General features: G+C 31.5%; 2 protein-coding genes across 2 annotated transcripts; both read left to right on the forward strand.

The window, feature by feature from the left end:
- The first annotated feature begins 7,073 nt into the window (after positions 1 to 7,073).
- LOC144842285 (uncharacterized) lies at positions 7,074 to 17,924 on the forward strand. The gene is made up of 7 exons (XM_078698715.1): positions 7,074 to 7,713; positions 7,802 to 9,512; positions 13,207 to 13,510; positions 13,630 to 13,717; positions 13,805 to 13,933; positions 14,503 to 14,701; positions 14,945 to 17,924. The coding sequence occupies exons 1-7, from the start codon at positions 7,074 to 7,076 to the stop codon at positions 15,036 to 15,038; spliced, it is 3,165 nt and encodes a 1,054-aa protein (XP_078554841.1). The 3' UTR covers positions 15,039 to 17,924.
- Positions 17,925 to 18,129: 205 nt separating this feature from the next.
- LOC144842286 (uncharacterized) lies at positions 18,130 to 24,501 on the forward strand. The gene is made up of 6 exons (XM_078698716.1): positions 18,130 to 18,766; positions 19,598 to 21,329; positions 21,693 to 21,999; positions 22,157 to 22,187; positions 22,569 to 22,691; positions 23,392 to 24,501. Exons 1-6 carry the CDS (start codon positions 18,130 to 18,132, stop codon positions 23,445 to 23,447), a joined length of 2,886 nt encoding a protein of 961 aa, XP_078554842.1. The 3' UTR covers positions 23,448 to 24,501.
- Positions 24,502 to 25,638: the final 1,137 nt, after the last annotated feature.

Here is a 25,638-nt window from a genome sequence, read left to right on the forward strand (position 1 = left end):
ATTATTATTAATTCGTATTATCTTTATCTTAACCACTTACATTCTGTTTTGCAAGTTAATATTTATTTTTGAAAAGAGTTACTCAAAGTAAAATATATCTTGAGAACTATAAGAAAGAAGTATATTGTACTAGACAAAATGTGATAAACTATTCACCCTCTCCACTTCTTTTCATATTTATCTGCGTCTTTCTTGATTCGAAATAATGGTCAATAGCTATATTTAAAAGATAATTTAATATAATATTTTTAATCATTCTAAATGTTTACTATATTCCTCTTGCCGTATTGGATTTGCCGATGCTTGAAATATGTGTTGATTACTCATACTTTCATAGTAGTAGACTAAAAGCGCGATTATAACCACTATGATTATTAACTGATTTGTTTTAAAATTCATAATCTCTACTAATTCTTTTATACTACTTTTATATTATTATCGAAATCATATCGAAAAGTCATAACATATGATATATCGATATTATGTTACATTTAAAATGGGAGAAGTTTTAAACCAGAATTAACCATTGTGCATTCTTGTCTTCAGTAACAATGAGATGGTAGATGTAAAGATTTCATTTATGAAATTGAAATAACAGATTCTTGCCATAACTAAAATAAAAATTAAAATCTAACTAATCCAAAAATGTATTTTGGACATCGTTTTGTAGCATATTTAGGCTATTGCATTTAACGGCAGTGTATTTTTTTCTTAGGTCAGAACAAGGAAACAATTCTTACACAACATCCCTATAGACATGATAGTGAGTAAAGACCTTTGCAATTTGCCTAAATATAAAAGGTAAAAAAAATGAAATAAAATACGTAATAATAATAATAAACCAATTTCCCTGCCTAAGAAGTAAAATCAAACAGATATTCTAATCATTTGGCTGTTTATGAAGTTTTTTAACGATAGGGGGCGGCAAACAGCTAAAACATTTTTGACTTTACAATTTTACCAATAAAGATACATAAGCAGTGCGGTAAAGCCGAAGGCTAGAGGGCGTACTCCAGACTGAAAGTGATTCCAGGAGGGGGAACCAACAAGATGGCGGCCGTTTATGTGTTCAAAAACATTATTTAATATAAAAATAATAATCTAATATAATACATTAAGAACACATAAATTAGAACACATATTCTTGTCAAAGCACAGTGAAGGTTTTATAAAATTAAATATAATTATTGTTAATCGCAATAAAATGAATAATTTTCTTGGTAATCTAGCATTAGATTCGGCTATATAAAATCTTTGATAATAAGCGACTTTGATAACTCCAGAAGGCGTCATATTCAATCAATCAATTTATTTGGAAATTGCACCTTTACATCGGTGGCACACACAGTAAGTGGTGCATCCATATCAAACACAATTAACATAAAATGACGGATACGGATACTTAAGCTAATTTACAAAGTTAGAAGAAAAAAGAAAAATTTTTAAAAATTATTACTATATACTGTGGCAATATTTGTCTGACATGAGTTGATACATCATTTTACTTAAATATATTTATATAATGCATAAAGAGGAAGTAGTTACAAAAATAATTGTTGATGATGCTATTAAAATTATAATGATAGATAATATTGAAATGGTTTCTTATACAGTATAGTAATAACAATAATACATAATGATACAAAATGAAAAAAAACATTCACATAACGTCATAAGTTACTATGAAAAAAAAAAAAAAAAAAAATCTTAACTATACTATACTTTATTTCGTTATAAAGTAAATATATTTAATGTAAGGTATAGCATGTTAATCATTACATTTACAGTTAAATTTAAAGGTCAATCGGGACAAAATCTGGGCTACTGTAGCGCGATGATAATTTATCGCGCTAGCCTCGCGTGCCTATAGAACTTTTTGTCCCGATTGACCTTTTAAATATGGCGCCCTCTGGAGTTATCAAAGTCGCTTATTATCAAAGATTTTATATAGCCGCTTGTTTATAGAGCGCCCATCTTTACACAGTAAGCACACTAAGCTTTTTTTTAGCCTACACCCTTAGGAAAAATAATTCAGAGGTGTGCCGTTGCAAATGCAAAATGCGTAAAAATATCACAAACCTATTATTGTTCGTATAAAGCAATAAATAATATATGTATTATATTATTAGTTAATATAATAGTTTTTACTATAGATTTTGAGCAAAAAAAATTTAGCCTAACATCGAATAATCTCAAGAAAAATATTCAGCTATCAAAATATATATATTTTTTAAATATATATGATAGCAGTGTAGATTATAAGTTTCTGGAAAAAAAAGTTATAAGGGTTATATTATAACCAGTTAAATTTAGGAAACCACAACAAATTGTTTACATTTTTTAAATAAAAATTGAAGGGTGAGGGCGCTGTTCGCAAATTCACTAATTTTTCACTTTTTTCACGCTGCTGCTTTAGCCAGGTACGTCCCAAGAGGACTACTCATTCAGAAGTTAAAGCAAGCAGCAGTTATAGTTCTAGAAGCCGACGTTTTTGGTACTTATGTAAACTAGGACGGGTCATGCTAAAATTACAAACCCCAAAGCACGGCTGGGAGAAGAGAGTCTATGAAAAAAATTGCTGATAATACAGTATAATAGATGCATGTAGACAGTAATCTGTAAAATCTTGTTCAATAAATAATGACTTTGTTTTTGCTGTCAACATAGGCCAGTATTATAATAATTCACTGTCAAATAATCAAAACATTATTTCTGGTATTTACAATGAGTCCCATTTGACTGTCAATCTAGACCGATATATATAATACTGTAACTCGCAGTCAGATAATCATTGAATTATTATCAAAACAGTCCATATACAAGTTTTTGGTTGTAATAGGATACAATTTCTTGACACTTGAAGCATCTAGGCTTGATGAAGTGATCCCCAGAAATTGAGTCTGTTTAGTATAATAACGTAATATTATTTAGACATCATTTTAATTTAAATTAATTCAATTCAAGAAACATTTATTGACCATATTTTAGCATAACATTAACAATGGTTAGCATATAATATATATAGTCGAGAGACTACAAAAGGCCCGATGGGCCTGTCGCTGTAGTCCCTCTTTACATTATACAAGTAAACATACAAATACAAATAATAATAATAATACAACACTTAGGCTAATCTTAATTAGCCGTTACGTACATTATATCAGTAAAAAAAAAAAAAGAATACAGTATCTTAATTAATTAGGTAACCATCTGAGGTATACTTTAATAAAAGATATTCTTTAATGGACCTTTTTAAACTTTTACCATGCTTATGCACCATGCTTGGAATTTTATTATTTAATAAGCACATCATCTTTTACAGATTCAGTATTTTTTATTTTTCAATTTCAATTGCACAATGACATATCAAAGTATGAATTCTTGTTGTATCTTACTTCAAATACAAAAGTTATTCACTAATTATGTAACAACAAAATAATATTTATTCATGTATAAAAACAGAAAAGAAACGTTTAATTATACCAAAAACCATTGTCTGACAGACAATTTAAGTATATTTTGCTTTAAATTACATTTTTTCAGGTAAATAATTGTTTGGTTAATGTGAATAACTATTATGTGACAATAAAATGACACATTCAAAAACAGATTTGAAATAAAATATATTTTTCAGGGGGACAATATATCTTTAAAACTGTTACGTCAACAAACGAGCAGCGTTTTTTGTAAGAAATATTTCTTGTTTATCGGATAACTCATTGATAATTTAGCCCATATTTGCCTTAAAAATGGTAAATTTTCTTAAAATGCAAATTAGCCAAAATATGCAAATAAGGACTCATATCTTGCCAAGCACTGGTTGTAGGTGTTTAAGTTTTCTAAATAGTTCAGAACATGCATATTTTATATTTAGACGCTAGGTTCAATTTAATATGTTATCACTTTTTAAAATGCTTTTTTTTAAACAAACACAAGTACAATCATATTGTTTTAGTATGTATGCATATTAACATACTACACAATAACATATCATTCAATTAATTCTAAACCGCCCAAGTGATAGACAAGAAATTCATTAATTAGTTTTCAAATGGTAAAGATGAGGAAATCTGTTAGAATGAGATGCTATAGATTCTGTAGCGATCGTTTGTGTTGCACATGTATGCGCGTAAAAGGCACTGCGTTACTTCTGTGTAATCCTTAATATAATTATCTCTTTAGAAAAATGGTGTTATGATACTGTACATGGTCTATCAAAATATTATAGCCTAGTAAACATTTTTCGAAAAAAATAAATATAATAAGTCAAAATATGGAATGTTCTTTTGTTTTTCTCTTTTGTGGGGACAGCCCACTTTTATTGAACATATGATAAATAATTGATATTTAAATGATAGTACACAGTCTGAGGTCAATAGGTTAATATATTATAGAAAATATGTGGGGATGGAATCGGAACTTTCAGATTTTAACTATGCCGTATTTTACATTATCATAATCATACTGTGAATGAGGCCTAGATTGAACACTGCATATCGGTTAGAAATTCATGAATTAATCTAATTGATTTATTATTAATATTATGGGCCTACAGTGTTTTATACTATACATTGAATATTCAATCGACTACTGTTGCATATAATAGGCCCACAATGTTAATGTTTTAAATGTATTTGCCTCCATACTAAATTGTATTTATGATCATGAAAAAAACTTAACTTATAGGAAATATAGGCTACTATTGTAGACAATTGTAAATTCAGGGAGAAACACACATTAATAATCACTAGCCTCACACTCCCAACCCAGCCCCGAAATGCGTAGATTTAAACATTTCCAGTTGCGTATAAGATATCCTATAGTGAAAATAAATTTATAATACATTATGCATAACAATTGATTTGGAAAAACATTATTTCCGCGTCGTTCATAATATCTTTTGTCTATTGAGTTTCTCGACGTTTCGATCAATATACTCAATATACTGAACTTTCTGCATTCTCACTCCTGAGGACGATCTAAGTATATTGATCGAAACGTCGAGAAACTCAACAGTTCTTTTCAGAACTAACACACGTGGTGTACCGCAAACTTTATATCAACATTCGATTTCGCCATGCAAACCTTCAAACAATATATCTTTTGTCTACCAAGAATAGCATGTTACGCTTCAATGGTCTAAACAAAGCGTTGTACTGCAATTATCGAGCTATATTTTTCATTATTCGTTTTAAAACGAAATATAAAACACTATGGCGTCTCATGAAGAACCAAACACGATTAGTTGTTTTCGATGGCTTATCGTTTGTTTTACAAACGAGATTACCAATATAGAATTGAAGACGGCAAAATCACTGGTTAAAGACAGACTTGGGGCTAGAAATTATGAGGATATTACGGACACGTTCGATTTTTTCGATAAGCTACAAGAAGGAAATCATTTCCACGAAGGGGATACTCTCTTACTAGAACACATCCAAAAGTTATTCACTTCTGTAACAAAAAAATAATATTTATTCATGTATAAAAACAGAAAAGAAACGTTTAATTATACCAAAAACCATTGTCTGACAGACAATTTAAGTATTTTTTTCTTTAAATTACATTTTTTCAGGTAAATAATTGTTTGGTTAATGTGAATAACTATTATGTGACAATAAAATGACACATTCAAAAACAGATTTGAAATAAAATATATTTTTCAGGGGGACAATATATCTTTAAAACTGTTACGTCAACAAGCGAGCAGCGTTTTTTGTAAGAAATATTTCTTGTTTATCGGATAACTCATTGATAATTTAGCCCATATTTGCCTTAAAAATGGTAAATTTTCTTAAAATGCAAATTAGCCAAAATATGCAAATAAGGACTCATATCTTGCCAAGCACTGGTTGTAGGTGGTGTTTAAGTTTTCTAAATAGTTCAGAACATGCATATTTTATATTTAGACGCTAGGTTCTATTTAATATGTTATCACTTTTTAAAATGATTTTTTTTAAACAAACACAAGTACAATCATATTGTTTTAGTATGTATGCATATTAACATACTACACAATAACATATCATTCAATTAATTCTAAACCGCCCAAGTGATAGACAAGAAATTCATTAATTAATTTTCAAATGGTAAAGATGAGGAAATCTGTTAGAATGAGATGCTATAGATTCTGTAGCGATCGTTTGTGTTGCACATGTATGCGCGTAAAAGGCACTGCGTTACTTCTGTGTAATCCTTAATATAATTATCTCTTTAGAAAAATGGTGTTATGATACTGTACATGGTCTATCAATATATTATAGCCTAGTAAACATTTTTCGAAAAAAATAAATATAATAAGTCAAAATATGGAATGTTCTTTTGTTTTTCTCTTTTGTGGGGACAGCCCACTTTTATTGCACATATGATAAATAATTGATATTTAAATGATAGTACACAGTCTGAGGTCAATAGGTTAATATATTATAGAAAATATGTGGGGATGGAATCGGAACTTTCAGATTTTAACTATGCCGTATTTTACATTATCATAATCATACTGTGAATGAGGCCTAGATTGAACACTGCATAGCGGTTACAAATTCATGAATTAATCTAATTGATTTATTATTAATATTATGGGCCTACAGTGTTTTATACTATACATTGAATATTCAATCGACTACTGTTGCATATAATAGGCCCACAATGTCAATGTTTTAAATGTATTTGCCTCCATACTAAATTGTATTTATGATCATGAAAAAAACTTAACTTATAGGAAATATAGGCTACTATTGTAGACAATTGTAAATTCAGGGAGAAACACACATTAATAATCACTAGCGTTACACAAACATGACCCTGCCTCACACTCCCAACCCAGCCCCGAAATGCGTAGATTTAAACATTTCCAGTTGCGTATAGGCTAAGATATCCTATAATGAAAATAAATTTATAATACATTATGCATACTACAATTGATTTGGAAAAACATTATTTCCGCGTCGTTCATAATATCTTTTGTCTACCAAGAATAGCATGTTACGCTTCAATGGTCTAAACAAAGCGTTGTACTGCAATTATCGAGCTATATTTTTTATTATTCGTTTTAAAACGAAATATAAAACACTATGGCGTCCCGTGAAGAACCAAACACGATTAGTCGTTTTCGATGGCTTATCGTTTGTTTTACAAACGAGATTACCAATATAGAATTGAAGACGGCAAAATCACTGGTTAAAGACAGACTTGGGGCTAGAAATTATGAGGATATTAAGGACACGTTCGATTTTTTCGATAAGCTACAAGAAGGAAATCATTTCCACGAAGGGGATACTCTCTTACTACGACACATCCTGTATAAGATTGGGCGGAATGATTTGATAGAAGAGCTTAATAAATACAACTCGGAATATGCCGTTATTGCTAGGCATTATCGGAAGCATCCTGCAGCTTCAGAGGGTCCATTTATTGGCAGGAAAGATCGACTTGATGAATTGTTCGGTCTGCTTAGCGAAGAAAAACATGGTGATGGAGTGACAACCATCTGCATCAGTGGACTTCCGGGTATGGGTAAAACTAGGCTAGCAAAGGAGGCATGTTACCGGCAGATAGAGTACCATGAGTTACTGTTTGTTGACCTCCGGGAGCTGTCATCGACTGAGAGCATCTTCAAGGCAGTTTTGCATACGATTGGTGAAGATGCAACTTCAATGGTTGATATTGATGTTCTGATTTTGAAGTTGAAAAAATACAAACCAAAGAAAGCGGGTACGTACAAATTTAAATTAGATTGAAAAATGTAGTAAAAAAAACAAGTAAAATAGCTATTAATAATGGAATCTTCTTTATGCAATAGATGGTGCTGTACTTTTGTTCGACAATGCTGATCTCTCCGGTGACGTGTACAAGACCTTTTTTGAACTAATAGAACGAATTATTGAATGTGGGAACAGATATCTAAAGGTATTAATTACAACTAGAGTGAAGTTGCCTCAGGAACTTTGTGCTCATTACAAGAATTGTGTATTTTCTATTTCTATCAAAGCAAACGAACTGCAGTATGATGATGCAAGAAAAATCCTGACCTATTATGCCGGGAGAGCTAAAATTTCAGATGCCGAAGCAAAAAGGATTATACACTTATGTGGAAAATGTCCACTGGCCTTGAAAATAACAGGTAGTCGTCTGCAAGACCATACTATTCCACCAAAAAAATTGATTGAGTATTTGAAGAAGCGCTCAGATAAGGTTACCCAGCTGGGATTTAATGGAGATGTCGATTTAGAAGCTTGCTTGAAGAACACAATTAACAGCTTACCAGACAACCAAAAGTTCTGCATGGTTCGACTTTCTACTGTTCCTGGTACATTTACAAGTCGAGCAGCTATGGCAATTCTGGGAATGAAGGGATCAGGTCATGTTGAAGTGAAGCTCAAACTTCAAGATCTCAAATACAGAAATCTAATCGAAACATTGGTAGAAGACAATGAGGACTTTAACAAATCTGATGTGCGTTATGGGATGCATCTGCTAATGAGACAATTCATTCAGAAGATTGCCCAAACAGACAAGTCTGTCACGAGTGAATACGAAATTGGAGAGCAAGAGTTTATTGGTTACTTTCTCCGGAAGCTTACAAAAATTGGACAACTGAGCGAGAAACAATACAAGAAAGCAATGAAACGAAAGAATAAAGATGCAGCTAACTTTCAAGAGCTTCTTAAACTTCTACCAAAACTAAAGAGAAGTGTTACAACTGATGAATGGCAAGTAATATCGACAACTATGGAGTTGTTTTATTCAACTAATGAAAGATTGACTTTTTTCAAAGCTCAACGTGAACTTGAGGACAACAGCCAGAATATTCTACAGTTTGTTGAAATGTCAGCTTATGAAAGTTTGCAAATGTCAAAGATGAACTATCGTTATGAAGATATTTTACCACTGCTGGAAAGAGCTGAAGAGGAACTCCTGAAAATCAAGAAGCCAAAGGAAACACTTGATCAAACATCACTTTCAACAAAGCTTTTCAGAAAGAAATCCGAAAAATATTTTGCAGCAAAGCATGTCAATCCTCTCACTGATGCTGAAAAAGAAAAATTAATTTTGCTATACCAACTTTGGGGCAATGTTTGTACCACATGTTTAACAGATTTAGATCAAGCTAGTGAGAGAATCTGTATTGCATATGATCTCTTGGAAGAACTCAATCTGAAGAATACCAATACATCTCGATTCTACAGCACTATGGCAGATCTGATACGAAAACAATCTCAGCTTCAGAAAGGTAATGCTTTATGTGAAAAGAGCAAAATAAAAGAAGCGCTAGAATTGTACCGCAAGGCTTACGCATTAAGAGTGGATCTCACCGAATCAGAACATCACCCTGATATTCCAGTTTACCTTACAAATATTGGTTCATGTTATTATCAGCTGGAAGAAGGAGAAAATGCTATTGAATATTACAGATGGTCTTTGCGTGTGGCGGATGAAATGGTTATTGACAGTGAAGAAGATTATCTGAATACTTTGAAGAATCTAGCCCTTGCATATCGAGATGGAAAAAGGTACTGTAGCTTATAAATTTTGCATAATTGGGAATAACTAAAAAGGTCACCTTTTTCTCACAAATAATGTTTCATGTTTTAAAATATGCTCACAACTATTTTTAAATAGTCCTGCTTAATGCAATGTATAATTTATAAATACCATAATCAAACTTTATAATTTTTTGAACATTAAATCTCGCACTCGCATTGAGAGATGAGAACAAGTAACTTTTTTTTTTTTTTTTTTTTTTTTTTTTTTTTTATTTTCAATCTTTCTTTAATACATTGGAATACAAAAAAAAAGCAGACAGAGTAAAAAAAGAAAAATTATACATAATCAATTCTCCTATATAAACACCTTCTTATAAAATAAATACAGTTGTGCACATCAAGTCAGAAAATAGTGATACAAATCTATGTTAGAGAAGATTATCCCAGGCACTCCACTCTTCCCATTCTTCGGCTCTATTATTAATCAACCTCTAAACTTTTTAATTGTAAAGTAATATTTTACAAAGCGTAAGTGGCCGGTGGGTGAGAGGAGGCCCGAAAAATTACTCTTATTTATATACAACTTTAGTATTGACAAAAGTAAATTAATCCTATTGGATGGTGTATTACTTATAAAATAAATACAATTGTGTACATCAAGTCAGTAGAGTGATACAAATCTATGTTACAGAAGATTATCCCAGGCACTCCACTCTTCCCATTCTTCGGCTCTATTATTAATCAAACATCTAAACTTTTTAATTGTAAAGTAATATTTTACAAAGCTTATGAGGCCGGTGGGTGAGAGGAGGCCCGAAAACTTACTCTTATATATATACAACTTTAGTATTGACAAAAGTAAATTAATCCTATTGGATGGTGTATTACTAAAAAGCAGTTCACTTTCCGAAACACATATGCGAATATCAAGATTTCGAGAACACCATTGAAAAAAAAAATTGCTTATAAATCCATCTACTGATATTACATTTACAGAATAAATGATAAACTGTTTCTCTTCTAATGTTACAAAAAGAGCAGTTATCTTCGTCGATGTACTTAATAATCTTAAGGTAGACTTTAGTTGTGAGGATACTGTTGTTAAGTCTGTATTGGAACCATCGTAATTTTATGTTGTCGGTCACATTAAAAGTTGCAACATTAATTCCTTCCCATTCATGTTCCGAGAATTCAACATTTAAGATTTTACACCACTTTTGTTTAGCTTTACAGTTTAAGTCTTTGTTTTGAATAAACTTACTATAAAAAGCTTTACATCCTGTTTGGGGTTTGGTTATGGTTTCAAGTATGGGTAAATTTATTGGGTTTTGTAATTTAGTATTTATTTCTGTACCCAAAGAAGGGTATTTAGTTATAATTGCATCAATTAATCCATAGTATTTAAGGAAATTATTTTTTTTCACCTTATAGTGTGTTTTGAAGTTTTCATAACTAAGCAAGGTTCCTCTATCCGAGATTAAATCATTTATGAACCTTACGCCACACTCATAATAATTGGTGTAAAAAATTGGAAAGTTATTGATTAGAATCGAATCATTCAACCATATTGGTTCTTTTAGTACGTTATAGTTTGCAGATGCTGTTGAATTATGAATAGCAATAAACTCGGACCATGAATGGAGAACATCTCTCCAGAACAAATTGTTCATATTTTTCGACAGCCTCTGAATCATGCATGAGCCGTATTCAAGGATTGATTCGGTTTTTTACCATGGCATATTTTGTTGAAAACTACATTGAGAATTCCAGTGTTGTTACGAATTCTTCGCATCCAACTAATCTTAACTGCCTTTATGTAACTGAAGATATCAATCATGTTAATTCCGCCATCCTTATACTCTCTAATTAGCTTATTTCTTTTGATTTTATCCTTTCCCTTAAAGACAAAATTAAAAAACATCCTATTAAGTTCACTTAGATAAGCTGTAGTAGGGTTTGGCAACATTGTAAAAATATACAAGTAACTTGTTAATTTTTTACAGTTTAATTAAATCACATCATCAAATCATATATCATAGCGATAAAAACAGGACACTAGCATATTAAAGAATACAGTTAAATGATTTTTTCTTGCTATTCTCCACATTATAGTATTTTCTATAAACATTTCTCACAAATAAGTTTGTTTAATATTTCTAACTTTGCTTTGAAATTTATAAAATATACCGTAAACCTCGAAAAGAAGCCCATCTCGAAAAGAATCCCCCTCTTTTGTTTTCAAAAGTAATCTCGAAAAGAAGCCTAATTTCTGGGCTTCTTTTCAAGATAGAATGGGCTTCTTTTTTAGATAGACTGTATATGAATCAAATAGTAGACAATACAAATACATGGTTACGAGTTAGTTGGGTAATTTAATGGCAGATGTAGACTTATGATAACGTGCATGATCGTATTTATTATAAATCAATAATATATTATTGACATTACAACCAAGCTTCATCATTAATTTTACAGTTTATTGTTTTCCAAATAGTGCTTCGATTGCATCTTGTATCTACTTCTTGTCTGCTTGCATTGTATAACAATCCTATTAGGGAGTTTTCGTATCGGGACGATAAACGAAGGGGGACAGTAATGTAACAGTGCGTGACGGTTCGTGTATTTGGAGACACAAGCAAGTCCACAGAGCAATGTACACGCGAGCTGATGGGCGTGGTAGTGCGTTAGCCATGCTAGGTCTTAGCAAAGTTAAAAAGGATGCCGTTCTTTAAAAACACTTAAAGATGTATTGTCCCCCTCTGAACAAATAATTCTTAACATTTTTGTTGTTGAATATGCCATTTTAATGTCACCTAATAGTTAACCACTTTGATTTACCTAAAAAAGAGTAATTTAAAACAAAAATAGTCAAATTGGCTGCCACCTAATGGGTTTTTGGTTGAATTTAATAGTTTGCTTGGTCTTTAAATAAATGAAAACATGGATTTTTTTGCGGGTTTTTTTTTCTATGGAAGTGATTAACTTTATTAAATCTATAAAAAATCTATTCAAAGTCTGATTTGATTAATCTTTAATCAAAACCTTAAAAGAGACTTACGAATATGCTTTTTTTAAATGAATCTAGAAGAATCAAAGAGAATTCACAGCCTACACATACTATAATATACATAAAATATGATGTTTTAATTAAGTTTACGACAAATAAAAATATAATACGTGCATTCGCTTCGTACTGATCAGCTTTTTTTTTTTATTACAAGTTTAAAAATGATGTCATAAACGTTTCTCCGTCTATCGGCCAGGACCAAATTCAGTTTCGATAGGCCTAATGAGCAGAATGGCGTATGCTGGGGTTTCACCCAAGTGGATGTTTATATTTTTTATAAATTACCGTCACCTTTTGTCTACCCTCCCCTTTCGTCTACCATCTTGATGCAAAAGCATTCAATCCCGCTATTTTGTTTGCAAAATTAATTTTGAAAAGAAGCCCATCTCAAAAGGAAGCCCATCTCGAAAAGAAGCCAATCTTGAAAAGAAGCCAATCTTGAAAAGAAGCCCACCAAGAGTTCTAAAAAATGAAGCATATGGGCTTCTTTTCGAGATCTTACGGTACTGGAAGTTCTCTCTCTATTGTTAAATAAATGTAAATAAAGCAAACTGCTCACTGTCAAAAAATATAAAAAAATCCATTATTATTACAACCTAAATTTCAACCTTCTGTACATTTTATAACCTATATTCGTATTATTTCTTGGCACAGATATGAAGATGCTATTGACTTGGGGAAAAGGTGTGTAAGAAGACGTGTAGAGCTTTTAGGCACCCATAAAGACACAGCACGTGCATACTACCTTTTAGGCCTATTTTACTTAGAAAGGGACGAGAAAGGTGATAAGCAGAGGTCAGAAACAAATTTCAATGAAGCACTAATGATTGAAGAGCAGCTTTGGCAGCAACACAAGCTTCATTCAGATGACTGGGATAATTTGAAGAGAAAAATACAATTGGTTCTCACTAGAACTGGTAAAACAATGAAGTATCCAGCATATAAACGACGTTTTGATGTAGGTAGAATGTCTTTTATTTAACGTTTTACCACAGCGCATTAAAATTGCTAAAACTTGAAAAAATATGGAGGCTGTACACAGAAATAGTTACAACTTTCAGGTGTTTTATTTTTTAGAGGGCTGAACAAAAAAAACCAAAAAAAACCCCGAGACAAACAGTTGCCGAAACAGTTGGTGATACAGATGCCGACAACGATTCTTCAGGTATGTCAAAGGTGTTTTTAAAATAATCTACACGCTCATTAGTGCTGATGAGTTTAGAGTTTCTTATATTGCCCATGTATTTTACAGATGAGTCTGTAGACGAAGGCAAAGACACATTACAAAATATTGAAAAACATAAAGATATAAGCCTAAATAAGAGAAAACAAAAACGGAGACAAACAGTTGCCGACACAGATGACGACACAGATTCTTCAGGTATGTCAAAGGTGGTTTTTATATCAGCTTCACACTCTTCTTATAAGCGTTTGATAAAAAATATGCTATATACATTTTAATAGTGAAACATCTAGACAAATTGCATCCCTTTGTCTCACTGAGATTCTTATCTCTGACAATCTGTACTAGCATTTTTGTTGTAAGACAGTTTTCAAAAGCACTACTGTAGTTCGATTTTTCAGAAATGTTTTATTAGATTTTCCCATTGTTTGTAGCTTTAGGCAATGTGTTCGTTTTCTACAAACCCCATCCATTCAAATACCATTAATTTTAGCCAATCAAGACACTAACAAAACAAAGATGAGCTTATTAAGGCATGCTCTCTAGAAAAAGTAGTAAAATAACATTTACTCTTAGAGCTAAGTACATTAATTTTTGTACACATATTTAAATCATCACTACCATAGGCCTATCAGGCATATGAAACCCAAGATTCGTCAGGGAAGGGGTTTTTCAGTCTTACATGGATTTTATTTTAGTATTATTGCTGATGAGTTTAGAGGAGTTTCTAACTTTGCACATGACAATACATCTTGTGTATTTTACAGATGAGTCTGTGGAGGAAGACAAAGAGACATTACAAAATACAGAAGTACATAAAGATATAGGGCGAAAGAGAAAACATGACAGTAGTTCATCAGATTCTGATGAGGAAACACTAAGCCCCACTATTGGTCCAAAGCAGTTTAAAGCAAATACAGCAAAAAATACGCCGAAGAAGAAGAGAAAGAAGTGGTGCATACTTACGTAGGGAAGTGGATAAATGTATACTAAAAAAACTTTGTCTCTTCATAGATTCTCTTTTGACTATATTTTAATGTTTTCAGCTCCACCCTTTAATTTCTAATATCACCATGATGACAACAATAAGTAGTTAAAATACATGCGTTTTTACATAATAAGAATAAAAAATTAAATCATATTTTCTTTCATTTACCATTTTAAAGAAGATGTTAATTAAAATGAATCAATAAAACATGGCGATAAAAGTCACACAAGTCACAAATCAGTTTGTTTGATCCAAAAGAGAAAAAAAAAATACAAAGCAAAAAAAATACAAAAGGACCAGGGAGACTTCCATTAAGGCCAAAAGCCGCATGCATGGAAGCCACCCGAACATTTTAAATAATATATAATTCTGTATATAATATAATTTAAAAATTAACAAATCATAACATTAACAAAATCATATCAGGTCAGCTACAACCCATCTCTATTACATATATAACAATTTTGGATATAACATACATCATCATATTCTGAAATAAAATTATTTTTTAAATATGTAGAAAAACCTTTCAAAGAATGTGTATTTACCTTTTCAGTAATCAAATTTACAGTATTGTTATAAATATTCATAACATTTGCTGGGATAAAGCGCTTGAGTTTATTTAAAATGCCAATAGTTTTGGAAATCTTATTTGAAATATAATCACCATGGCTATTCCAATTTAGATGTTCATTAATTATTATACCAAGGAAGTTGAAATTCTGAACCCGCTGAATCTTAACATTGTCAATTTCTATATCCAACGTATCAACACGATGTTTACTCATATGAAATATCATATACTTCGACTTCAACACATTTAAAGATAATTTATTTAATTTAAGCCATTCACTAACTTTATCAAGTTCAATGTTGAGAATGTTGTTAATTGGATTACATGTCCCGAGGGTACTTAAAAGTGTTGTATCGTCTGCATATATTATAGTTTTAAAAATAGTGCTAACGTTTGCGATATCGTTTATGTATATGATAAACAAAGGCGGACCCAGTATTGATCCTTGTGGAACACCTGTAGTTATCTGTAAAATATCAGATTGAGTTCCATTAATGTCCACATATTGTTTACGATTAGTTAAATAATCCTTCATAAGATTAAGTGAATTCGAATGAAGGCCATAATGATTCAATTTATGCAACATTATTTTGTGATCCAATGTATCAAATGCTTTTGATAGGTCCAAATATATGTTAATTGGTATTTCATAATTGTTCATGTCTTGAATAACTTTATCTACAAGCTCAAGTGCAGCTAATTCCGTAGAATGGCCTGACCGAAAACCATATTGGCTGCTATAAAATTATTTATTTATTTGAAAGTGCAAATATAATTGGTTGTAAATTACTTTTTCAAAAATGTTGGATATTGCAGGGAGCAACGAAATTAGACGATAATTTGTAAAACAAGAGTTATCACCATTTTTAAACAAAGGTATAACTCTGGCTATTTTCAGTTTATCAGGAAAAATCCTGTGTTTATCATTTGATTTATAATTATTGTGAGTGGTTTGATTATAATTGATTTAATTGATTTAATTAATTTCGTTGATAAACCATCCCAACCACAACTTGACTTTGATTTTAATTGATCTATAATTTCCAAAACTGTATCTTCATTTACATTTTCAAAATTAAAGTTATTTGTTTTATTTGAGAGAAAATGTTCAAAAGATTTGTTACAGCTGTCAGTATTGATTTTATTTTCAAGGTTTGGGCCAATATTTGTGAAATATAAATTAAATTTATTTGCTATTTCTAATTGATTTGTTATTGATCGATCATCATCTTTAAATAATTCAGGAAACTGTCTACAATTTTTTGTTTTATTTAGAACATCATTTATGGTTGACCATGTTTTACGAACGTCATCTTTACATTTGGAAAAGCGTGATTCATAATACATTTTTTTAGCTGTCCTAATATTACTTTTAAGAATGTTGTTATATGTTTTAAGATTTATTTTTAATGTATCATGCTCATTTGATGTTATTGGTGTTCTTTTTAATTTTAGGTGTAATTTATTCCTAAACTTGATAGATTTGATTATTCCACTAGTAATCCAATTTGATTTTTTGTGTTTATGTTTATTAAATTTTACAATTTTATAAGGCATACATTTATTTTTAGCAGTCGTTATAAGATTATTCATGATATTATAATTTCTGTTGGGGTTTGTAGCAGGGTCATGATCTAATTTTAAAAGTATGTCAGAGTTTTCTATTTGATGATGTCACTATGATTATAACTTTTAACATGGTGAACAGGATTTGCTTTTTTAAGAGATGTATTTAGTATATCAAGACATAGAAAATAAGGTTGATGGTCACTGAATTTCTTAATCATAATACCGGAATTAGCACTATTTGATGATTGATTTAATCTGCAGAAAAAGTTATCGATCAGAGTTCCACTTCGGTTTGAAAATCTAGTTGGCAATGTGATATAGGGGAAATAACTGAAACTTGTCAATGTATCAAAACAATTACTAAAACATTCTTTTTCATTTATTTTAAGTAGATTAATGTTTGTGTCTCCAGTTATAATAATCTCTTGATTGAGTTTGTCAAAACGTGTAAGTTCAGGGACCAACTCCTGTATAAACCTATTGTAATTTTCATTTAGATCTTTAGGTGGGCGATATATATTACCAAGGAGTATGTTTTTCACCAAGTTATTCCCTGTTATTTCAAGAAATTGACCTTCCCATTCAGTAGAATGAACAACACTTGATTTCACAGTGTAATTAAAATCTTGATGTAGGTATATAATCAAACCCTCTTTTGAGCTACAAGATTTACCCTGTGAAATACATACATAATTATCAAGTTCAATTTGTGAAGTATCGGCAGTGTCACTCAACCATGACTCTTGTATACAAATAGCAGAAAAATAAAACTGTTTATGGGCCTACAGTGTTTTATACTATACATTGAATATTCAATCGACTACTGTTGCATATAATAGGCCCACAATGTCAATGTTTTAAATGTATTTGCCTCCATACTAAATTGTGTTTATGATCATGAAAAAAACTTAACTTATAGGAAATATAGGCTACTATTGTAGACAATTGTAAATTCAGGGAGAAACACACATTAATATCACTAGCGTTACACAAACATGACCCTGCCTCACACTCCCAACCCAGCCCCGAAATGCGTAGATTTAAACATTTCCAGTTGCGTATAAGATATCCTATAGTGAAAATAAATTTATAATACATTATGCATAACAATTGATTTGGAAAAACATTATTTCCGCGTCGTTCATAATATCTTTTGTCTACCAAGAATAGCATGTTACGCTTCAATGGTCTAAACAAAGCGTTGTACTGCAATTATCGAGCTATATTTTTCATTATTCGTTTTAAAACGAAATATAAAACACTATGGCGTCTCATGAAGAACCAAACACGATAAGTCGTTTTCGATGCCTTATTGTTTGTTTTGCAAAGGCGATTACCAGTAAAGAATTGAAGGCGGCAAAATCACTGGTTAAAGACAGACTTGGGGATGAGAATTACAAGGCTATCAATGATACGTTCGACTTTTTCGATAAGCTACAGGAAGGAAATCATTTTCATGAAGGCGATACTGGCTTATTACGACATCTCCTCCATGCGATTGGGCGGAATGATTTGATAGAAGAGCTTAATAAATACAACTCGGAATATGCCGTTATTGCTAGGCATTATCGGAAGCATCCTGCAGCTTCAGAGGGTCCATTTATTGGCAGGAAAGATCGACTTGATGAATTGTTCGGTCTGCTTAGCGAAGAAAAACATGGTGATGGAGTGACAACCATCTGCATCAGTGGACTTCCGGGTATGGGTAAAACTAGGCTAGCAAAGGAGGCATGTTACCGGCAGATACAGTACCATAAGTTGCTGTTTGTTGACCTCCGGGAGCTGTCATCGACTGAGAGCATATTTAATGCAGTTTTGCATACGATTGGTGAAGATACAACTTCAATGGTGGATATTGATGTTCTGATTTTGAAGTTGAAAAAATACAAACCAGAAGCTGGTTGGTATGATTATACTGTAATATTATATGTAGGCCTACACATTTTAATTTGGGCTGTTTCAAAAACAAAGAAGAGACCTCGAAAACAGACTCACTCAGGGTCTCTCTTTTCGAAATTTCTCATGTTTGTTTCTGCTTCAATTGAAAATTAAAAAACCAGTTGTCTGTGGTTGGCAAATGTTTGCGCCAGTCAAGCACACTAAAAATTGCTCCACTAAACAATTTTAAAAACCGTTTTTGTACCATTGAGATCTCAATCAATTGGGTTTGTAAAACGTCAAATTACGAATCTGGCATTTCAAAATATATTTGAATAATTGTAAAATATTAATCAGATTGTAATTACTGTACAGTATACAGTATTATCCTTACAACCCATTTAACAGTACAAATTTGAACTGCTTGTCACCACAACATGTTACTGCGGTTAGTTTGCGCAAACACAGCTACAACGAGTCTTACTAGGGTCAGTCTAATTACCGAAAACAACCGAAAACAACCACAAACAACCGCAAACAACCGTAAACAACCGAAAACAAACCGAAAAAAAAATTTAAAAATCTAAATACCGAAAACAAATTTGTATAATATTTTTGTTAATGTCGCCCTCTATTGATGGGTGTTTCTAAAAGCTAAGACCATACAGAGAGAAAACCGCGAGCGCTAAAGCTAAGGAAGACCCTACGAAATGGTAGTGTGCACAAAATACAACTCAAAATCGTACAAATTCAATGAAATACATTTACTTACAAAACACATTTCGTTTTTAGTCTTTTCAAAAACAAAGGATTGTTTGTTTGATAGTAATTATGTTTTTTTTTTATGCTATAGGTGGTGCTGTACTTTTGTTCGACAACGCCGATCGTCCTCTAAGAACACCAAAAGATGGGGTAAATAATGATATGTACAAGAACTTTGTTGAACTTATAAAAAGAATTATTGAATGCCGTAACACCTGTCTAAAGGTTTTGATCACAACCAGAATGGGGCTGCCTCGAACCCTTTGTACACGTTATCAGGATTATGTATTTCCTATTTCTATAAAGGCAGACGAATTGGATTATGAAGATGCAAAAGATATCCTGCAATATTATGCTGGAAGAACTAACATATCAGATGCAGAGGCAGAACAGCTTATTCACTTATGTGGAAAATGTCCATTGGCTTTGAAAGTAACAGGTAGTCGTCTGCAAGACCACACTATTCCACCTAAAAAATTGATTGAGTATTTGGAAAAGCGGTCAGATGAGGTCACCCAGCTGCGATTTTGTGGAGATGTCAATTTAGAAGCTTGCTTGAAGAACACAATTAACAGCTTACCAGACGACCAAAAGTTCCGCATGGTTCGACTTGCTACTGTTCCTGGTACATTTACAAGTCGAGCAGCTATGGCAATTCTTGGAATGAAGCGATCACAGCAAGTTGAAGTAAACCTTCAACTTCAGGATCTCAAATACAGAAATCTGATTGAAACATCGATAGAAGACAATGAGGATTTTAGCAAGTCTGATGTGCGTTATGGGATGCATCTGCTAATGAAACAATTCCTTCAGAAGATTGCCGAAACAGACAAGTCTGTCATCAATGAATACAAGCTTGGGGAGCAAGAGTTTGTTGGATACTTTGTAAGGAAGCTTATTAAAATTGGAGAACTAAGTGAGACAAAATACAAGAAAGCAATAAAAAGAAAGAACGAAGATGCAGCTAACTTTCAAGAGGTTCTTAAACATCTGCCAAAACAAAAGAGAAGTATTACAACTGATGAATGGCAAGTAATATCGACTACTATGGAATTGTTTTATTCAACTAAAGAACGATTAAAATTTTTCAAAGCTCAACGTGAACTTGAGTATAAAAGTCATAATCTTCTACAGTTTGTTGAAATGTCAGCATATGAAAGTTTGCAAATGTCAAAAATGAACTATCGTTATGAAGAAATTCTACCACTGCTGGAAAGAGCTGAAGAGAAACTCCTGAAAATCAAGAAGCCAAAAGAAACACTTCATCAAACATCATTTATCGCTAAGCTTTTCAAAAAGAAATATTTTGCAGCAAAGCATGTAAATTCTCTAACTGATGCTGAGAAAGAAAAATTAGTTTTGCTATACCAACTCTGGGGCAATGTTTGTAACATGTGTTCAAAAGATTTTGACCAAGCTAATGAGAGAATCTATATTGCATATGATCTCTTGAAAGAACTCAATCTGATGAATACCAATACAGCACGATTCTACAGCACCATGGCAGATCTGATATTGAACAAATCTCGGCATCAGAATAGTGGTGCTTTATGTGGAAAGAGCCAAATAAAAAAAGCGCTGGAATTTTACCGCAAGGCATACGAATTAAGAAAGGAACTCACCAAACAATCAGAACATCATCCTGATATTCCAGTTTACCTTACAAGTATTGGTTCGTGTTATTATCAGCTGGAAGATGGAGAAAATGCTATTAAATATTACAGAAGGTCTTTGCATGTGGCAGATGAAATGGTTATTGATAATGAAGAAGATTATCTGAAGACTTTGAGAAATCTAGCCCTTGCATATCGAGATGTAAAAAGGTACTGTAGCTTATAAATTTTGCATAATTGGGAATAACTATTAAAAAGGTTGCCTTTTTCTCACAAATAATGTTTCATGTTTTATGCTCAAAACTATTTTTAAATTAAGTGTCTTGCTTAATGCAATGTATAATTTATAAATATCATAATCAAACTTTTATAATTTTTTGAACATTAAATCTCATATTTTGTAACATTTCTAATAATTGTCATGAATAATCTAATGATTTTTATAGGATTATACCTTTAGTAGCTTTTCAATAGAAGTGTCTTTTATGACTTATGAAAAATTGTTTTTGGCATGATTCAAAGTTGGCACGTGTCATTCATAGCCAATATCATATTTGCAAATTTTTGGCACAGATATGATGATGCTATTGACTTCGGAGAAAAGTGTGCAGCAAAGCGTTGGGATTTGCTAGGCATCCATAAAGACACAGCACGTACATACTACCTTTTAGGCCTATTTTACATGGAAAGGAAAAAGAAAGATGATATGAAGAGTTCAAAAGAACATTTTGATAAAGCATTAGAGATTGAAGAGCAGCTGTGGAAGCAAGGCAAGCCTCATTCAGTGGATTGGGGAAATTTAAAGGATGATATAAAATTTGTTCTTTCAAGAATTACTGAACAAAAAATGAATTATCCAGAATATGAACGACGTTTTAAGGTAGGTGTCATTTTCTTACATAATTTGATCCTTCACCCAAGCACATTGAAATGGTTCAATTACAAATGAAACTAACTAATCAAGTATTTTGCATAAACACGATTTTGATACAAGTGTATTTTTTTGTTTCTAAATAATTGCATTTTATGTTTTTTAGGAAGCGGAGAAAAAATTAACAGAAACCATGGGTGAGTAAGAATCGTTACCTGAGCCTTTTATAGAGCAAGTTAGGTGTGTCAAAGGTGGATTTACCAGCTGCACTCACTCCTTATTAATTTTTGATCAACATGATTGATAATTATTAAATATAATTTCAAATAAGTGTATCCAGGAATATTGTACATATTATTGTTGATGATGCATTCTCCTGTTTAGATTTAACTAAAGGGTTCATAACTGATCCTTGTGTTTCTTTTCAAACTTGTTAATCAATTGTCTGACATCTTCATATCAAGTAGATCAGCTTAAAACCTGTAGATTTTCTTCTTCCTCTTATTTTTATTTTGAGCAATTACCAGTTTAGAGCTTATTTTCCTTTGAATAAATTAATAAATGTTTATATTTCACAGATGAGTCAGTAGATGAAAGCAAAGTATTGCAAATGGAAAAATCATGCAGAAAGAGAAGACATAGTAATTCCTCAGATTCTGATGACGAAGACAATGGTATTTCAAGCATGGCTTCTTTTAAAGGTATAATAATTATCCCCCTGAAATTAGGTTTTAGACAATTTTTTTGTTGTTGAATATACCATTTTAATGTCATATAATAGTTATTCACTTTTACCCAAAATTTGACCGAAAACACGATTATTTATAATGTGAAGAAACTACAATTTAAAGAAAAAAAATAGGCAATCAGAAGCCAATTGTCTGTCAGACAACAGGGATTTTGTTAAATTATGTTCTCCATATATGTAAAATCATTATTTTTTTTCGTTTTTCTTTCTGTGTAAATAAATAAACTTTATCAATACTCCAAAATACTTTATCAAAAAAAAAAAAACAACAAAATTGTATTCATCATTTAATTTTCATGTTTTGGGGGTTCTTGGGTTATGTCAATTACCAATTGTCTGAAAAGAAACTATGATTTCTCTCTCTTCTTTTCCTCCATTTTTCCAACATCATTTAAGCTCCACCAAACACACAATACCTTTTAGGAACATTTAGAAAAACACATCTTGTTTACAAAAGATAGCATAGCTTATGCAATTTGTGTTGAGTGGTGAAGATATGCTAGTACAATAAGAATAATGGCATTACTATGACACTAGGTAATGTTTATGATTAGGCCCAAACCTGTGACAATTGGCAATATATTTATTTAAACAGTAGACCTAGTTTCCCGCCTAGTTTACTATCTTCTTTTTATGCTTTTATTTGCATACAGGAGGCAAATTCAAGGAACCAACACTAAAAGCTAGAAAAGAAAATTTACTGTCATAGCACAGCTAAACTAAAGGCAAAGGTGTAAATCAACAGTTGCAGTTACAAAATGAAACAAAAGAACAAATGTTTTGTTTTATCTTTCATGGAATCACCCACTTTTTTTGCAATTTCTTCTCCTTTTCATAAACATAACATTATATAGATGTTAATATGTTTTGTATAATAATCTATACAAATTTCTTAAACTTAGGTATTATGTAAAATTATTTTGTAATGTGTTTGTAAAAAATTATTTATAAAGTTACATTTTTGGCACAAAGATAATTATAGAATAAGGAAAATAAAAACTGTCAATAAAAAAATTGAATGTACTGTACAGTAACATGCAATATACATGTATTTTTAAAATTGTAATATACAGATAACAATTTATTGCTATAAGTTTTATTACAAAAATCATGTTAAGAATGCTAGCTTTTACATTTTTCCATTTTTTGTCTGCTTTTATATAATTGCACCCATATTCGTCATTATGTTTTCCCTGGTTTTCTTTTATTTTCTATAAGCATTATTTTTAAATGCAAAATATGAGTAATGAAGTAAGTCCATTTACAACTTTGTTTGTGTCTGTTATCATTTTTGACCAATTGATAGTATTCGTACATGGCTTCCCAATATACAAGTTTTCAATTGGATTTTCGTTTCCAATTGATCGATACTTTCTTGGGTTTTTTGCCTCTTTCATTTTTTATACAACTGAATCACCTTTTTTCATACATTATGATTTACTGTATTATAACTCTAAAAAAAAAAAAAATATATACGAAATATCAGAAATTATAATGTTTTACTCAAATATGAATATGAAAGAAATAAATGTTTATTTGATTGATTGATTGTAGGAGAAAACTTAATTATGAGGGCGTTAAATTTAAGCCATATATTTTGAATTGTTTTACATTCAACAAGCATATGGAATGCACTTTTCAATTTCTTTGTTCCACCTGTTGCATATACGGTATATCGCTTTCTCCTATTTTCCATTCTTGAAGTCTTTTATTACAAGGTCGAAATGTTGTGCAGTAATTTAAAGTTAAATTGTGCAATTCTATTTTGTGTCTAAAGTTGTGTACTTTTTTTATTTCCATACTTTGTACCAATCTAGTTCAGCATTATTGAATACGAATGTTTTTTTTATCGACTTTACCACAAGTAGTGTGGCTGTTTTATCCAGGATTTTAATCCAGGAGCACAGGCAACCAGACTAACTGGATTACATTTGTCTAAAACCGACGATTAATAACCAGTTATCGGCACACCATTTAAATGGAACGATACTAGACTGTTATTGTTTTTAATTTATTGTTTTGTTTTTAATAAGCCCTGTTATAGTGGTAACAATCGTCGATAGAAACTAAAAGATCATGAGTGTAAATAGAAAATAAAAAAGGTGAGAGTACGCAACCTTGTGGTACCCCCGTGGACCCATGGCACCTACAAATCGGCAATTCACGCATCTTGTTAAACAGTCTCTGAAAGGAGGTTATTTTTTAAATGCCGCCGAGCTAGCTAACGTTGATAAACAACTTACGTAATGGGTTCTCGTGGTTAAGATGTTCGAAGACTGTTGATCCTGTCCATGGTTTTATCATGGTGGTAAAAAATAATTATTGGTTTGACCATGGACCTAATAATAATTTATAGGTCCATTGTTTGACCATCACATCGACCGTTTGCGTCGTGAGGTGAGCTTACAAGTAATTAATCGATCGATTCCATCTGTTTGTCTAAACTAGATTTAAATAGGCCCACAAAAATAAAACAAAAAACTAATTTAATTATAATAATATGTGTATCGTACATTATTTAACTAAAGGGTATGGAGTCTGTCTCAAGTGATTTTGTTTTTGAATTTGATGTCGATTTAAGGACCCGTGGACATAGGTATAAATTAAAGTTCCATCGAGCAAAGTTAAAGATGTATTGTCCCTTGAAACACAAAAAGTAAAGGTCAAAATATTCTATATTTAAATTGGCCATATCAAAGTAATATTAAAGTTATTCACTTTAAGTCGAAAATTCGAGCCAAAAACAAAAAGTTTACGTAATTAACAGGTTCGTCTGGAAAATCGTCGTGAACGAAAGTAAACAAAGATTTATGCTAATTAGGATTGTTTACAACTCATCACGGTTGAGAAGGTGTTTTCACACAGATCTAGAGGAAGTTTTATGATTATGCATACAGAGT

This window comes from Antedon bifida, chromosome 5 (genome assembly GCF_963402885.1).
Source record: "Antedon bifida chromosome 5, ecAntBifi1.1, whole genome shotgun sequence".
NCBI lineage: Eukaryota > Metazoa > Echinodermata > Crinoidea > Comatulida > Antedonidae > Antedon > Antedon bifida.

Coding starts and splice junctions, on each gene's coding strand:
- LOC144842285 (XM_078698715.1), top strand. CDS start 7,074: ATGGCGTCCCGTGAAGAACCAAACACGATTAGTCGTTTTCGATGGCTT. Junction 13,934..14,502: donor TGACGACACAGATTCTTCAG/GTATGTCAAAGG, acceptor TGTATTTTACAG/ATGAGTCTGTGGAGGAAGAC. Junction 14,702..14,944: donor AAGAAGTGGTGCATACTTAC/GTAGGGAAGTGG, acceptor TGGCGATAAAAG/TCACACAAGTCACAAATCAG.
- LOC144842286 (XM_078698716.1), top strand. CDS start 18,130: ATGGCGTCTCATGAAGAACCAAACACGATAAGTCGTTTTCGATGCCTT. Junction 21,330..21,692: donor GCATATCGAGATGTAAAAAG/GTACTGTAGCTT, acceptor TTTTTGGCACAG/ATATGATGATGCTATTGACT. Junction 22,188..22,568: donor AAAATTAACAGAAACCATGG/GTGAGTAAGAAT, acceptor TATATTTCACAG/ATGAGTCAGTAGATGAAAGC.